The 14978-nt window shown below is 38.5% G+C and overlaps 3 protein-coding genes across 4 annotated transcripts in view; 2 read left to right on the top strand and 1 right to left on the bottom strand.

Moving 5' to 3' along the window:
- tpm4a (tropomyosin 4a) overlaps positions 1-1530 on the top strand; it is a 68231-nt gene extending 66701 nt beyond the window's left edge. For both annotated transcript variants that reach the window (XM_086047337.1, XM_086047340.1), the window contains one exon: positions 527-1530. In XM_086047337.1, coding sequence (XP_085903463.1) covers positions 527-609 — 83 coding nt within the window. In that variant the 3' untranslated portion in view covers positions 610-1530. The remainder of the gene's footprint in view (positions 1-526) is intronic.
- On the bottom strand, positions 1382-4034 carry LOC147138604 (small ribosomal subunit protein eS27-like). The gene is made up of 4 exons (XM_086047343.1): positions 3708-4034; positions 2265-2379; positions 1996-2106; positions 1382-1903 (listed from the first exon to the last, which is right to left on the bottom strand). The coding sequence occupies exons 1-4, from the start codon at positions 3711-3713 to the stop codon at positions 1875-1877; spliced, it is 261 nt and encodes an 86-aa protein (XP_085903469.1). The 5' UTR covers positions 3714-4034; the 3' UTR covers positions 1382-1874.
- Positions 4035-6247: 2213 nt separating this feature from the next.
- LOC147138603 (ras-related protein Rab-8A) lies at positions 6248-13658 on the top strand. Its single transcript, XM_086047342.1, has 8 exons — positions 6248-6479; positions 6853-6913; positions 9025-9085; positions 10133-10210; positions 10499-10588; positions 10877-10942; positions 11019-11069; positions 11851-13658. The coding sequence occupies exons 1-8, from the start codon at positions 6356-6358 to the stop codon at positions 11938-11940; spliced, it is 621 nt and encodes a 206-aa protein (XP_085903468.1). The 5' UTR covers positions 6248-6355; the 3' UTR covers positions 11941-13658.
- Positions 13659-14978: the final 1320 nt, after the last annotated feature.

Below are 14978 nucleotides of genomic sequence, written 5' to 3'. Positions count from 1 at the left end.
GGGAAAGAAAGAAAAAAATTAATGATAACGATTGAAAAAATACACCGTAACTATACAGGATTTAGTATTTATTCATTTTAGATTCGACAGACACTTTGTATGCCTGGCTGGTAATTTAATAAGTTGAGCTGTTTAAATTGCATTACTCAGTTGAGTAAATCAACGCCCCATATCCATTGTTTGAGGAACTACGGTATGTAAAGGCCACATGATTCATACAAATCTTTCAATTTGATCCCATTAGCTCATTCCGTTAAACCAAATGTTGTGGCTGGTTGGTCAGACTACTATCTGTGCATATTTTATCCTTCCCCTTGCAAAGGCATCTGCTGTTGATTGCATGATAAGCACATCATTGTGGTTTGGATTGTCTGCATGTTGCACAACTTAACCAAAATAGTGTCTTGGGGACTAGAGTTTGTTGTGACAAAAGCCACATTGCGGAATTAATCATCACACTTGTATGCTTAGTTGTATTTCACAATAGCGAAGGGTTCACTGTGTCTATTTTGCTTTGTCTTTGCAGAAAAATTGTCACATGCCAAAGAGGAGAATCTGGACATGCATCAAGTCCTGGACCAGACCCTGCAGGAACTAAACAGTTTATAAACACACACACACACACACACACACACACACACACACTCACACTCACGGATGAGATGTAACATTCCATAAATGTTCAACTCCATTCCACAACATCCCTTGAGTAAGGGGGGATTACTTAGATGTCCCTTGATGTTCTTTTTATTATTATTTTATTTTTTATAAGATGCAGCTTTGGTCTTAAGACGGGAAGTTAAACACACAATTCCTCTAAAACTGCAAATTGCCTCCCAACAATTTATTTTGACCATTTGAAATAGAAACTGTCCAGTTCGACATTGTTTTTCCCCACCTACACGTCCCAGTTGTGGAAGAAGCACAATGAAAGTTTACTTTTTTTTTCCTACTTCTCTCAATGGCAGCATGACTCTGAGGCGCCACCCAGTGGTGAATGCAGCTAGTTAACACAAGCGGCAGGCTCGTGTCTGTCGGTCAAATACAACACCCACTTGTGTTTCATAATGGGCATTTTTTAAGGTCTGGTACAATACAATTAATTTAAAAGTATTACATATATAGCCTATGAGTTAATTTTCCAGATTTTTAAATTTTCACTTGTATAGAATTGCAATAATGTAACCAATATTATGATTATGCAATTGTAACCCCCAAACCACTGGAAGCATTGTCAACTAAGATCAACCACGGATCCTTATTGTATATATTAGAATAATGTTAGGTGTAGTACTGCCTCTTTTTTGTTGTTGTTCTTTTTATCACTTCTTGACGCCAGGGGAACTTTCAAGACCAAAGAAAACTCACAACACGCACAATAAATTATCAACACCATTTTCTTTAATGTCATCTCATGCCAGCGCCATTTAAAAACGCCCCCAATTATGATTAAATACATTTTTGAAGTACTTCAAACTATTACAAAATCCCCTCCATGTCACCTAATAAATGTTTTACAAAAATGTTTAACTGATTGGACTTTTTTGGGGCTGAATTCCAATGTGTGTGATGGTTTTACAGCAATAACATTTCATTTGAGATATATTGCCATTTCTGTGACAAAGGAGCAGAATATATCGGAGACATTTCTCGGGTTGTTTTTTTCTCACTAAACTTACGTACAGTGCGCAGTAGATGACAAGACTGGTGTTCTTTTTTTTTTTTTTTTTTTAACCACACGTTTTAAATCACGACATGATTTAACGAGCAGGTATCGTGGACTGAAGTTGTCAGACTAGTGCATCTGTAGCCGTTGACAAACTCGAGTTTGTCCGTGATCCTGCCAGTCAGGGTGTGTGCTGCCAGATTTCCGCTCAGTGATATTTCCTCCTGAAGGCACATCCTGGATGGCCAAGAGACATTTTGTAAATGTTAGTTCCATCCCACATGAACGCCGTGGACGTAGAAAATGACCAGACATTTAAGAGATCTCACCCGTAGTTAGTTTGCATTTCCCTCCACGGGGCCTGCAGAGGATTATTGAGCAGCCAGCACAGGGCACCACTGTCTGGGCATGGCTGTAGATAGTAGTGATCTTGTAGCAGCCTGGGATTTAAAGGAGACGTGGAAAAAAACGAGTATTTATTGTTCGTATGCGGAGAGTTGCGTTTCTGGAGCGCCCGCCCACTCATCAAATGTGAAATCAAACAACCAAGTATGTTTTTAGTTATCAGCCTATCTTGAGTGATACAAGTGTGACTTACCCATGCATTTGACATCCATGAAGTAGCTGTTAGGTGATTGCACCAGACGCTTCTTCTTGTGCCTGGCCTTCTCCTCAGCCAAGGTGGGATACATCAGGTCCTGAACTTTTTGTTTCTGAAACACGTAGCACTCATTGAATACACTCACATAGATTCTTAATCTTCTCTTCTTACGCTCTTCTGTGACCTCCCCTCATGTGTCACAAAAAGGTACAAGCTTTTTTATTCTATCTCGATGATGCTAATCTGTAACCTATTCTTAAGGGAATGTTTTTGACACGTATTGGGTCGCGTGAGACTTCACAAAAATATTGTGAGTGGCATCTCAGGGAGCAGTTGGCTTTTTCTGTACTTTTTGAGACCGCAAAAAAAATGCCACCAGGTAACAGGATGGTCCCACAAAAAGCTTCCTGCTCCCACTCCATTATGTGTCTGTCACGCATCTTCAAAGGGTCTAATTTTATTTGATTTCAGTTTACTTAGTCTTATACATTGACACTTGTATAAATGTTACTTGTGTAAACATTACATATTGATATGAGATGGTCTGTCTGAGCGTCGCTCAACCAGAGACCTGATTTACAAACTAAAATTCTAATATTTGGTCAGTGAAATTTAAATTGTATTACTTTATTTCTTACAATCTCCTCATGTCCAGTATGTTTGATTTTGTTGTTGTTGTCCATTCACATCTATGTGCTGCCATGTCAATCTAATCCGCCAGCAGCCTTCAGAAACAGCCTCACAGGGCCAGAGGGTCAATAAAATAAGCATTTTTTCTTTCCTGCAATTGGTTGGTTTGAGCAAAACTTGTAAAAATATCTGTAGCGATTTGCTCTTGCTCATGAATTTAATAATATGCATTTTGTGAGTATATTTTTTATCGTTTTTTTTATTTTGTTCATTTATTTTTCACAATAGTTTGCATCCCTAACAAATCTAAAGTTCGCTTTGGTAAAACTTCCATCCACCAGTGTCACCTTATCTGTTAAAAAGTATACTAAAAAATTTTTAAAAAAAGGGTACACATTCAAGAACAGGTACAGTATACCATCGTGTCAATTAGTCAAATGGAATCAAGACAGGAATGTGCCCACAAACTCTGGGCACACCTCATTTTATAGTCAACATGCAAAACAGAAAACTTAGGTTATGATGTATTATTTATTCAATAATCATAAGACTTGTTTCCTATCAAGCACACTAAATGAAGTTTGATTTTTATTGACTGCAGGCCGGCAAGCCTGAACAAGTACCAGCATCATTGTCGACAACTTACTGATACGATAGTCAAATCTTTAATATAAATCAATAAAAAAATATTTCTGTATCATATTTTGTATTCCTTTTTTTCAAATCTGAGAAAAATATGTGATTTAGTTTCACATTTTTGCTGGAAGAAAATAATTCTAAAATAATGAAGAATAAGAAAATCTTACTTACACCCATTTTGCTCAAATCACACAATTTCTTTTCTTGTTCCAAGAAAATGACAAATTTGTATAAAAAAAATAAATCAATAAAATGTATGTCTAAATGTGCCTCCCTGGACAGTTTGCCGTTGGTTCGATTGAGCGTTCTGAGTGATTTGAGTACCGGAGCTGGTGGAGCAGGCGGAGTTGGCTCTCGCCACCGAGGAGACGCAGCCGGTCTAACTGGTCCATGAACATCGTTACCACAGTGCTTTCGTCGTTTATTAAATGAGCCATAGAATATCAAGTTTAAAACAGCAGTGATTCACATTAATGAAGTCTGATAAAGATGGGTCTGATAATTAGTAGATGATGTAAAAAAAAAAAATTTAAAAAAAGGAGACTGAGAAAAAAAGTTTAAACGTGTATGTAAAAGATTTTACGGTAAATAATACATTACATAAATATTTTACATCTCTATATTTTTTTTCACAATAACTTTTCCACAACTTACTTTTCCACAATAAAAGGCATAATGAAAGAATAAAGTTGTATTTTTTTGATTAACTTTTTAAGATATGACTTCGCAGTAATATAAAATGGGATCTTATTCTCATAACATTACAACTTCACTCTATCCATCCATTATCCATACCGCTTATCCTAACAAGGGTCGCGGGCGTGCTGGAGCCTATCCCAGCTGTCTTCGGGCAGTAGGCGGGGGACACCCTGAATTGGTTGCCAGCCAATCGCAGGGCACACACAGACAAACAAACATCCACACTCACACTCACTTAGAGTGACCAATCAACTTACCATGCATATTTTTGGAATGTGAGAGGAAACCAGAGTACCCGGAGAAAACCCATGCAGGAGAACATGCAAACTCCACACAGGGAGGCCGAAGCCGGGATCAAACCCACGACCTCTGAACTGTGAGGCGGACGTGCTAACCAGGCGGATGTGCTAACCAGTCAACCACCCTGCCACCCAACATTACAACTTTTTCTCAAAAAAAATGTGAATTTGTTATTGTAACTGACTTTCCTCTTCAAAATGGTTTGTAGGCTGGCACAAGACAATCTATTTGCCACTAATCATTATTGTAGCTGATAAACAATTTTCTTGGATAAGGCCATGGATAGGGAATATCTTGCTTCTTAAAATCTGGTGCATCATCATCGTTAATGTTCCCTGTTTCACATTTCTCCATGTCCTTTTTTCTGCCTTATAAGTCCACAACAATAAAGTGTAACTGCACATCTACTACAGTAGATGGCAGTGGTACTTCAAATCTTTTCTGTTAGAGGCAAAAAAATAATAAAGTTATTTTTGTTGTTAAGTTGATCTATATTGCTCTCTTTTTTCTTCTTGGGGTTTTCTTGAATGTTAATAAGGTGCTGTTATGCAGAGGTGTACTTATAACAACTACTTAGACAAATGATACTATTCATAGTCGTGGCAAAGAGTTTGGGGGCATGAAATGTTTCCCAGTACAGTAGCAAAAAATAAAAATATAAACGAGCCTATATTGACAAAGTAAGGAATAGAAAGTATAGTTATCTGTTTAACAATGTAGAGAGTATAAGTAAAAAACTGTCATTAATATAAATGCACAACTAAGGTTTTGATGTCTGAAAATCTACTTACATATAGTAACTAAGTATTTATATATCGTTACTCCACACCACTGGAAAAATTAACGAAGCCATCATCATCATCATCATCATCTTCCAAACGGCTTATCCTGTACAGGGTCGCGGGGAAGTGTTGGAGCCTATCCCAGCTGACTACGAAAGGCGATAGGCAGACTACACCCCGAACTGGTCGCCAGCCAGTCGCAGGGTACACAAACAGACACCGTCACTGAGCGGGAACCGATTCCACGGTGCCCGCACGCAACTAAGGGGTGTGCACCACTACACCATCAGTGACTCCCTTAACGAAGCCTATTGACAAATTAAGTTGTAGAAAATGCTATATGTTTCAAATGTAGGGGGTACAAGTAAAAAGCAATCCCAATAATAAATACACAAGTACTGATACGTGAAAAATCCACTTAAGTACACAATTGAAGTATTTGTGTATAGTTACTTTCACAAGCCTATTTTGACCAGATCGTACTAATACCTTTTAGGAAAAGTTAAAAGGTTGCCAAATAAATAACAGATACCTGAAAAATTTACTTAAATACAGTAACAAAGTGTTTTTGTAATTCCTTACTTCCCACTACTGGGAAACAAGTAAGGTAAGGAGTAGAAAATAGAATGTGATTTAAAATGCTGGGAGTAAAGGTAGAAATTTGTCAGAAAAATAAACAAGTCTCGTAAGTACAAGTAGAGCTACGAATTATTATGGTTTAACTGAAGTAGTGTACATTAAGGAAGTATTCTGTGTCAGTGTGTCTGTTACTTCCAAGCACTGGGGATAAAGTACGGCTAATTTGAAAAAGTTAAGAGTAGAAGGGTAACGAAGTACTTGTGTATCGTTACTTCAGTTACTTCCCGCCGCCGCATTTTGGGGCAAGCGTTGACTTAAAACCAACACACCCAACCCGGATTTCCGGAGCCACGAGGGCACCGATAATAGACTGTTGGTCGGACCAATAGACTGCGTGCAGATCGTGGATGACGTCACAAGGGGCGGGATATCCGTAGCGGTAAAGCTCTAGCTAATAACATGGCGAAGACTTACGACTACTTGTTCAAACTACTTTTAATCGGCGACTCCGGGGTGGGGAAGACGTGCGTGCTGTTCAGGTTTTCAGAGGACGCCTTCAACTCGACGTTCATCTCCACCATAGGTGAGTACGTGTCCAACTGTGATTGTGGCCGACAAAGTGGTCCGTGGAGCTGCCCATCCCGTCGATGCTAATTTGCTGCTAACTTTTTGAAGCCAGGAAGCACCTCGCTGACGGGACTTTTTTCTCCCCACTCAATGTGAACTCGAGCCCCTGGCACGTAAAGTCTCGCATAGGTCTCTCCCCCAAACGTGACATTAAAGTGCTCTCCACTAAACCATTTCCTGCCGACTGGCTAAAGCTAACGGCTAGCTGTATCATTTTTCGCACGACCAGCTGAGTGCTGTGCTAAACCATACAGAGCGGAAGTTCTGCGCAAATCACAAATCCACAATCTATTCCGTTATTCCTTTGTGATCAAACTATATTTTTTTAGGTATTGACTTCAAGATCAGAACAATAGAATTAGACGGGAAGAAGATCAAGCTACAGATATGGTAAGATATGTCACACACTGTCTATCACATGCTGAGACTGCAAACTCAGCCCTTCAGCATCCGGAGTGCCATTTCATTTCACTTTTGAAATCAGTGATGCGCTTTTACTTATCTTGGTTTCATTGCTTCTGTACCAACATGTCCATTGAGAATACATGTACAGGTGCATCTTATATCCGATTAACATCCTAAAGTAAGTCAATTCTTAAAAGTGAAATTTGTATTCATCAACTGGAAAATATTTTTACAGAGGCTACTTCCCATGTCATATGTTTATTTGAAATAATGTCAAGTAACTTTTCATTGCAAAGCTTTGAACAGGATGTTCTAAGAGGGCCACTCATTTTAGAGTGTCAGAGTGTCATGCAGGTTGCAACACAGATGCAGAGTACACTCAAAGAGTCAGAGAAAGGCGTATAGGTGGGCATCCTTGCAAATGTATGGTTGATTCATGGGTCAAAAGTTTGGCATCAGGTCTCGAGAAACAATTGGAACCGGGACTCTCATTCCGATTCTCCCGGAATCGTTCTTATTTTAGATTTCTGGTTCCCTGTTTTGGTGCCTCGTCTGTCGACCCGAAGAACTTGCTGAGCCCAACAAAGAAGTGTGCACGCCGTGCAGTTGCAGCTCGCACCAATCATAATTGTGTCTTAGCTTTGTGAAACTAAATGAGGAATTGCCTCAATGCAACACATACAGTAAGATTATATTGTGCAAAGGAGGTTGCATGCCGTGAGTAAGTTAGTTAAGAGTGCTGTATATGTCAAGCTTGGTGCTCCCTCCCCCTCCAAGCTTCAGCCTATGGTGCCCTGAACTTCAGTGTCATTATTGGGTGAATTAAACGGTAAAATAGGTTTATTGCCAATGCCAACATTGACTCATGTAACAACTAAATGGTGGACCAACTCAAATGTAAATAAACACCTAACATTAGCATACAATATTTACAATATTTTCTATAGCAAGCGAGCATGCGTTCTCGTCTGCAGTAATAGACACGATCGCTTCCACAACAGGCACATTGTAAACACACACTGTACCTGCTGCTAATCTAATCTGGGTTACCAAATTGCTCTGCTTTGGGCTGTCTACACAGCAGATTAGCCCATCAGCAGGAGCTCAGATCAGTGTATACTCATTTACATCTATGTATGAATTTAGTTACATAACATTTTCAAAAATAAAGCTCCGGTCTAGTGAAAGTTAAAAATAAAAAATTAAAAATTATACATTTAAATTCATAAATTTGATATTGATTAAAAAAGAACCCTGTGAGAAATTCATAGTAAAGTTAATAAAGTGAAAAGCAAGTTCAAATTAGTTTCATCCAAAAATAACTGCTTAGCATCTCCATTTAAACCACGGGTGTCCCAACTTTGAAGGGACGCATATGGAAAAATCAAAGGAGGCAAGGGCTGCTTTGACTTCTTTCATATGACACGGAACCAATTCATCAGGGCGGCTAATGATATGTGACGCTATAAATATAACCCCCTCCTCCAGTGACTCACAGCTAGGCAGCAAAACATGTTTTTTCCAAGAGTTTGATGTGGCCGGTGGCCCTAACGAATGATGACTGATTGGTTGAACTAGGAAGTGAGAGATGAGAACAACGTTACTCTGTTCTCCTGCCTTGCCGCTCAGTGGAGAAGGGAAGTACCGTTGTACAAAGCGCGGGCCATGTCAAACGTTATTTTAGTCTGTGCTGCGAGTCTCTAAAAATGAGTTGCGGTAGTTTTGACACCCCGAAAAGAATCAAAATCGAGAATGATCGGAATCGTTCTAATTCATACGATGCCTAACTCTAGTCAAAAACCTATTGTGGTTTATGCCATTCAGCTCCTTGTGAGAATACAAAACGTTTTGTAAAATGTACAATCGGACGTGCATTTGGCCCAACCGATATGGATTTTTTTTTAGGCCGATTCCGATATTGGGCAGAAAAAAAAAACATACCCGATAACCATTGAATCCGCCAATTGATTTAAAAAATATATAATTAATGACATCACATCTTTTTTGTTCCCTTAATGCTCATAACGACAAAGATATAAATTACAGGCAGAGCGTGTGACTGTTTTAAGGTGTTGTTACACGTTGTTCCCATGCAGGGATACGGCAGGCCAGGAGAGGTTCAGGACCATCACAACAGCCTACTACAGAGGAGCCATGGTAGGGTGCTCCTTATACTGCTACGACTTTGTGCGTGCGTGTGTGGCTTTTTTTAAGTCGACGCTAATATGATGAAAGTTGACACTGGCTAGTTGCTCATGACATCATTGACAGTTTCCCAATACAGTACTATAATAAATTAAAAAAAAAATACACACAGTAGGAGAGAATACTTTGCAATATAAATTCACCAATTATGGTCAGGCAAACCCAGAAATTAGGAAGAACATGCATGTTAGAAGACACGAGATGGATGTGAGTCAAGGCCGCTGTAGTATTTCAGGCAAAAGATGAAATCCTTTCACTCAACCAGGTAATGTTTGCGCAACGTGGCCAAATGGGAAAACTGTCTTCATTCTGCACGGTGAGACCTTGCGGTGTCTACATATAATCACGGCGGAGTAATTCCACGCTCTGCTTCCACTTTGACAGTTTGGGCTTGTCGAAAATCCTGACGGCGTGTTGACTTAAAGCGTCACATTGTTTTTTAACTTTATTGACTGTTATACAAGTGAAACGAGAAGTTCACTCCTGTACAGTAAAAGTTATCACATTGTTTTTTAACTTTATTGACTGTTATACAAGTGAAACGAGAAGTTCACTCCTGTACAGTAAAAGTTAAAAACAATAAATGTGCACTGAACGTTAACTGGCCTGCAAGATGTTCGACTAGGAAGTGAGTCTCCTCACATTACCTTTGTTGTTTCTACATACATTTCCTGTTTTCTACCCTTTTGTGGTGGAAACAAGAATCAAACACATAAGCCAAAGACAACGAAAAGACTCTTGATGAGTCGATCCGTTTGAGATTTCTGTTGTACAACTTCAAGTTGTTGGGATTTGATGAGGTTTAACCACACATCCGTTGATTTAGTATATTAGTTTCTTTGCCTCCTTCATGAACAGAGTTGAATGTTTTTGATTTAGGAACACTTAGTACATCCACAAGTATCTTTTTTTTTTTCTTTTTTTCTTTCCAAGTCTGCTTCAGCACTTACTGAATGCCTTTGTTGCTCACTTACATTTGGTCTCGTATGAACGCTGCAGGGCATCATGCTAGTATACGACATCACCAACGAGAAGTCCTTTGACAACATCAAGAACTGGATACGAAACATAGAGGAGGTAAATGTTACAAACGTGAATTGATTGATCTGCAAATGTAAAATGCAAGACTGTGTGTGCACCATACAAATACTTTCTCTAATTATGACTCGGTGATGGGCTACGGCCCATTTTTGGAGTGAGACTATTCAGTCTGACACCACGGTAGACCAACTAATTAGGTTGATTTATTTTGCATTAAATATACTTCGCTTTTTCTTTTTTCTTTTTTTACATTGAGCCTCCGTAAACCAAAGACTGCTGTGTTGTCTCTTTAAAATATTGACAATGTGACTCTCCTGTCACCAGCACGCGTCTGCAGACGTGGAGAGAATGGTCCTTGGCAACAAATGTGACGTCAATGACAAGCGACAGGTGTCGAAAGAAAGGGGAGAGAAGGTTTGTGCTACATTTATGATTAAGACGCATACAGGTGCCTCTCATTAATTAGAATGTTGTGGAAACCGTAACTTATTTCAGAAGTTCCCAAAGTCAGCATCTCAATAAACGTACAGGAACAATGAAAATAATTTGCCAAAGTAATTGCTTGGCCTGAGCACACAAAAAGTGAATAGGTGAATTTTCAGCAAATAATGGAAGATATGTGTTCAAAAGAAATCCAAGAATAGGCACCTCATAATTCTGCAATTCTAGATAAACTGATTTCATCTGGCTACATTTGTTTAGCTGGCCCTGGAGTACGGCATCAAGTTCATGGAGACCAGCGCGAAGGCCAACATCAACGTGGAGAATGTACGTTCACACTTCATTATTGAGAACATTGACCTCACCCTGGTGCTTTTAATGATGTTCAACCACTCATGTGCAGGCCTTCTTATCCCTCGCCCGAGATATCAAAGCCAAGATGGACAAGAAACTGGTGAGCTCACACACACACACACACACACACACACACACACACACACACACACACACACACACAGGAATTAGTAATTAGAGAGACCGATGTTTTGTTTTTCAGTAGTCAAAGAGGCCGATAACCAATATTTGGAGCACATATTCATTTTCAGTAGAAAGGAAAATATTTGTCAAAACCTAAAAAAAAAAATAAAAACAAACGTATTTAAGCACATGTTGATTTAAAAAAAAATATATATATATATTTTATTTTTCCAGATTTGAATAATGTTTTTTTTTTTATTAATTTTTGACAAATTAATGAAATTAATTTTGTTGTGAAATTCTAATAAAGTTCAGGGAGCTCCCAGGGTCATAAGCATGTCTTATAAAGTTACATGAAAATAATAATAACAATAAGAATAGCTCCCTATATTTTTTTTACAGGAAATAAAGTTTTCCCAAATTTCAAAATGACAAATGTTAAAAATTCACTTCTTTGTTTTGATTTCAAACAAAAACAAAAAGGTACAGAATGTCGCCAGGGTCAGTAAAATCTCTTATAATAAAGTTAACTGAAAATTTACATAAATAATTCCTTGAAGTTAACAGTTTTAAATTGATTTATTATTGGCCATCAAATTTAAATTTAAAAAAAACCTGATACCCATATTCGTCAAAATGCCGAATGTTGGCTGATAATCGGTCTATCCCAAATAATAATGATGATGATGATGATGATGATGATGCATGCAGCTGTGGAGTGATTTTGCTGAATGCTGCTTCTTCGTGATGCGTTTCAGGAGGGCAACAACCCCCAAGGCAGCAGTCAAGGAGTGAAGATCACAGAGCAGCCCAAGAAGAGCAGCTTCTTCCGCTGCTCGCTCCTGTGAGCCGCCGTCAGCATCCACCGTCGATCGCCTTAACTTTTGTCCTCCCCCTCCACTGGACAGAACTGGACAGAGCCGGCTCGGATCTCTCCTTGAAAACGTCTTAACCCGTCTTCCTTTTTCGCTCAGCTGTCTTCTCCACCCAGGGTGGCGTTATACAACCAGTCTTCCCGTGACTCCTGTGAATTGAACTACGGTGGCCTGTTACATACGTGCTGAGGCCAATATGTTTTGAGTGCTACCTACATAGATTTTATTCACTTTTAAATCCCCCCCCCCCCCCCCAATTTTTTTAAGCTTTTTTTGAACAGCCCAAAGTGTACTAATTGACCAATGTTTTTGTATACTTTCAATGAGTTTTCCTATATTGGAGGCCAACTGGGTATTCTACATTCCCCATGTTCAGAGAAGGCATCAAATAAATCCTGCGTCCCAATTCACAATTTGGCATTGAAATTAAATTTGACATTAAATGTGCAACTCAAGGCACCACTATTATTTCCCCCCACCCTATCAAAGTGTATTACTCATATAAGCACGGGGTCTTATATTTACATCCTGTCTACCTTCCCCCCCCCCCCCCCCCCCCACTCAAGCTGAGACATTTCTTTTTGGGAACACTTGGGTGTGCAGTGTGATGTCATTTGAGGCCAGTCAGGCTTGACAATGTTTATATTCATGGCACAAAGATGGCTGTCGCTTCAATGTATGCACTTCCTCCGACCCCCTCAGCCCCAAGAGGAAACAGTGTCATAGCAGCACAAAGAAGGGGGATCGCAGCGACAATTTAAAAGCTTTTTTTTTTCTTTTCTTTTTTCTACTTCTTCCAGTTGCCGGTTTCCAAAGGGGGATCACATACAGTACACGACTGTTTTGAGGGCCTTGGATCGGGGGCTGTGCTGTAGCAGTATTTATGGAGCGAGGAAAAAAAAAAAAAAAAAAAAAAAACAGGACATAGCACCAAAATGACAAAGTGCCCTTTTATGTTCTTATCGATCATGCACTTTTTTTTTTTCCTGTGTTCTTTGTGTACAAAAGACAAAAATACCGTTTTCGGATCTGTCGTTTCTTCACATTTGTTGACTGTATTTGTTGCAAGTCTTAGCTGAAAGTGAACCTATTCATGCACAAAAACACCCGAGCACTGAAATGCGTTTTATGAAAATGAAGATGGTCAATGTGTAGAGGCGTTTGTTCGCGTTTGCCTTTTAGTGAATTTTAAATGTTTCCAGCAATGTGGACATTTAACTTAGTTATATCCTTGTCATGTCTTAGCACAGCCATCTGAACTATGCATTCCGGGTGCATACAAACCTCAAAAGAGCTTTATTTGAGAAACGTGCAGAGTATATTTGCTATTTTATTGCTGTCTTGCTGTCACTCCAAATTCATATTGTGTGTGGAAATATAGAAAATTTTTCGACTTTGATTCAAATGACCTCAGTGATTCTCTACCTGTGGAAATAAATTTCAAGTTTGCCTGATTAAAAAAAAAAAAAAAAACGTTTTGAGCTTAAATTTGGATGGTTATAAAAGATTTTCTTTCCCAAACTAAATTTACATTTCCTTGTGTGAGGACGTCCTGACATAATTCAGAAATTGTAAATAAGATCTGCAACGATTGTACTGTAGTTTCATAAATCTGATTGGTCTACACACCTTCTGTAGATACAGTATGTGTACTTTGGATGATTTATTAAAAGATGGGATTGAAAAGTTAATTGTGTTTCTGTTGCAATTTTGGAATTCGTGCGCTCTCAAATTGAGCTCACCTTTGTTTTTGTTTTGCAAGTTCTCAAACTGCGGTTGACACATGCAATTGAAATGAGTGTCTTCACTTGGTCACATGCCTCCGCCCAAATCATTAAAACGCAATTAGATAGTCATCATTTCCTAGGTGTGTTCTTGTGGGAAAAATGACTCCAGTCCCTTTCATCAGAGACTCAAGATGCATCTCAGTTAATTAGAATGTGAAATTACTTTTCATCCCTTTTGATCAAATTGTCGCAGCAGCAATATCCACACAAACAAATTTACTATCATACAAACAACAGCAAAGCAGTATTGATGAGAATTAAACAAAATTGAAATCACCCAAAAAAAAACAAAGCTGACGATTAAAATATTGCATGTTTGTATCTGCATGGTGTGATAAATCATCGATGTCCTGTCAATTTGTCTCATTTAAAAAAAATATTTACCTGAATGGGGTTCCCGCATTACAAGCATAACGTTAACGTGAAAATTAAAACAAATGACAAAATTGGACAGACGTGTTTTTCACAGGACGACGAAATATAATTATGCTACAGTAATAATTGTACAGTTAGTGCAAGTTGGGATGTACATTCTCTGATATTAATCTGATACTGTATGCATATATAGTATAAACATATTGAAAGAGTAAATGCTAGTAAATAGTCACATTTCCTTTGCACAATGAACACAAATTGAGAAGTATAATGGATAACACCCAGGTATGCTATGTATGTTAATGTTCAATCATGGAAGATAATATATTTCAATTCAAAAAAGTGAAACTTGCAGTATATTATAAATTCTGAACTCCCGAAGTGATTTTTTGGGGGGGGATTAGATTTTTTTTTTTTTTTTTCTGCAATATGAGTTACGCAGCAAATCTACCCGTTTTTAGCCATCTCAGGAGGCGGCCATTTTGTCACTTCTCTCGACTGAAAATGACATCACAGATGCTCAAAACTCAGATAACGACTAATCGTGGTTCAGCTTCAGGAAAAAATTTGAGCAGTGATTGGTCGTTACCTGAGCCCGAGCAACTCTGATGTCATTTTCAGTTGGCAAAAGTTGCAAAATGGCCGCCCCAGAAATGACAAAAAAAACAGGTGGATTACTCTTATTTCACAAACGCAAAATTTATTCGAATGCCTTGTTTTAACTAGTGGGCCTGCATAAAACATATTCTTGAAATATAAATGTTGGTTTTACTTACCCTTTAAGCCATCTAACATTATATTACTATACTTTATCGTTAAATGAAAACTTTTTTGTGTGTTATTATAAAT

This window comes from Filicampus tigris, chromosome 12 (genome assembly GCF_054856515.1).
Source record: "Filicampus tigris isolate MCC_2025a chromosome 12, RoL_Ftig_1.0, whole genome shotgun sequence".
Taxonomy (NCBI): Eukaryota; Metazoa; Chordata; class Actinopteri; order Syngnathiformes; family Syngnathidae; genus Filicampus; species Filicampus tigris.
The sequence above is the reverse complement of the archived record's forward strand: the minus strand, read 5'-3'. Positions and strand labels throughout refer to the sequence as shown.

Coding starts and splice junctions, on each gene's coding strand:
- LOC147138603 (XM_086047342.1), top strand. CDS start 6,356: ATGGCGAAGACTTACGACTACTTGTTCAAACTACTTTTAATCGGCGAC. Junction 10,589..10,876: donor CGAAAGAAAGGGGAGAGAAG/GTTTGTGCTACA, acceptor ACATTTGTTTAG/CTGGCCCTGGAGTACGGCAT. Junction 11,070..11,850: donor CCAAGATGGACAAGAAACTG/GTGAGCTCACAC, acceptor GATGCGTTTCAG/GAGGGCAACAACCCCCAAGG.
- LOC147138604 (XM_086047343.1), bottom strand. Junction 2,107..2,264: donor CATGGATGTCAAATGCATGG/GTAAGTCACACT, acceptor TTTAAATCCCAG/GCTGCTACAAGATCACTACT. Junction 1,904..1,995: donor GAAATGCAAACTAACTACGG/GTGAGATCTCTT, acceptor TTGGCCATCCAG/GATGTGCCTTCAGGAGGAAA.